This window comes from Coenobita brevimanus, chromosome 60 (genome assembly GCF_032717465.1).
Source record: "Coenobita brevimanus isolate Jiangsu-jjx chromosome 60, ASM3271746v2, whole genome shotgun sequence".
Taxonomy (NCBI): domain Eukaryota; kingdom Metazoa; phylum Arthropoda; class Malacostraca; order Decapoda; family Coenobitidae; genus Coenobita; species Coenobita brevimanus.
The window spans coordinates 3,181,430-3,183,342 of record NC_137013.1 but is presented as its reverse complement, the minus strand read 5'-3'; the positions used below and the strand labels follow the sequence as shown (position 1 = coordinate 3,183,342).

At 40.3% G+C, this 1,913-nt stretch overlaps 1 protein-coding gene across 1 annotated transcript; it reads right to left on the bottom strand.

The window, feature by feature from the left end:
• Positions 1–290: 290 nt before the first annotated feature.
• On the bottom strand, positions 291–1,233 carry LOC145403158 (pro-resilin-like). Its single transcript, XM_080274978.1, has 3 exons — positions 1,222–1,233; positions 901–976; positions 291–580 (listed from the first exon to the last, which is right to left on the bottom strand). Exons 1-3 carry the CDS (start codon positions 1,231–1,233, stop codon positions 291–293), a joined length of 378 nt encoding a protein of 125 aa, XP_080131104.1.
• Positions 1,234–1,913: the final 680 nt, after the last annotated feature.

Below are 1,913 nucleotides of genomic sequence, written 5' to 3'. Positions count from 1 at the left end.
AGATAGATGGATAGATAGACAGATGGAACACCATGGGAAAAAGTATTAGCTATATAGTTTGATGGTACTGTGTTGACCTTAACACAACGTTTTTTCTCTGTGTTGGTATAAAAAAAATTAAACACGTTTACAAATATATATGAGAAATAAAACAGTTAAAAATAAAAATGTGAAGGGCTTCGATTAATACTACCATATATTCTGCTCGTAACATTTAATAAATACTGGCAAACATTGGAACAATAAATAATTAGACTTTGAACTGAAGAGATGTCGGACAATCCCTGTATTTACTTGGACTCGTTGGAGTCATAATATCGGCGGGGAGCCTCACGGGACTCGAAGGATCCGGAGTCGAAGGAGGCCTCACCCGAGTACTTGACGTCAGCAATGTAGCCATCGTCACCGTCCACGTAGTAGGTCACCGTCTGGCGGCGACCGTCGGGAAGCAGCACGTAGTACGACCCCTGGGTGTCGTCACCGTCGCGGGCCTCCTGGTGGCCGTAGTGGTTCTCGGAAGAGTCGTCATCCACGGCCCACTGGAAGTTGTACTGGGCCTCACTGGACTCGAAGGACTGTTGGAGGATTAACAATGAAATGACGACCATTTTTGGACCAAACATAGAAGTCGCGAATGTCTTACAGCTGATACATTGCACTCGTAAGCTTCAAATACACCGATCGCTTTCTCTACCACTTATCGTTCATGAGATAAAGCAAACAAAGACTGTCATAACAGTTTATGGTTAACATAATACTTGTGAAAAGACGGATGATACTGGGTAGGTCCATTAAGAGGGCCATCATAGTCCACGATACCAAACAGAATCCAATGAACTGCCCATTTTAACACTCGGAAAATTGTCAACCTCAACGTAGGTAAACTGCCACTGTCACTCACCCCAGAGTCACCGTAGCCACGGGATTCGTCACTGTCAGCGGCCACCAGGGCTGCCAGGCCCAGCAGGATGATGATCTGAAGATGGAGAAATGGAATGTTATACTGTTAAATTATACACGAGGATCATTGTTTAAAAGATGAATTTCTAAACGTATTTTATTATATTCGAGTTGCTAATAGTATTATGAAATGTTTCCATGAAGAAAAATTACGATCCAAATGCTGTTTTCTCCAACAAATATTAACATGTCCTACCGGCAGTGTTAGATCATAAAGTGGACACACAAAATGTTTTAAAAAGACCAAAATTCTAGCTGTACCTTAGTGTTCATTGTGGGATGTAGCTATGTCAAGACTTAACTGCCTCTGCGGTCACTCAGCTTCTAATATATACCCTCACCCGCCCTCACCTCCACCCTATTTCCTCACCTCCCGTTTTTTCTCTCTAGCTGTTGGTGGCCGTTGACCTTCAGTTTGTGTGTTATAAATAAAAATGAAAGGGAAGAGAAGACCTATAGCTGGCTTTTTTAGTTCAGGTAGATGTACTGACAGCTTAGAAGGAAGCCTTGAATCTGTTTGTAGTGAGCTGTTGGTTAGGTACTGGAGATATTGAGAAAAATCATCTCACTGTTGCTGGATGGGAAGGTCACCGCAAATGATTCGTGTGGTCTCAGTGGCAGTGGCTGGTGGAGTCAATAAACTATGTTATTTGTAATACATGCTACTTCGTAAAAATATATATATACAGTATATTTTCCACATGAAAATTAATTTCTTAATCATGATTTATTATTATTTTCAATAGAGTCGCTTGTGGAATAAGTGCCTAGTTAATCACAGAATCATGTTAGTGTTTATCATGGTAGTCCAAAGTTCATCGGTGCGAAATACTATAGATGTTACACTGATTTGTTTATAGCAAGTGCCTCAATATGTATCTATATTAATATTGACTCCATCATGATGGTATTGAGAGAATTTCATTATTTCAAAATATGTAATTAATATCCTT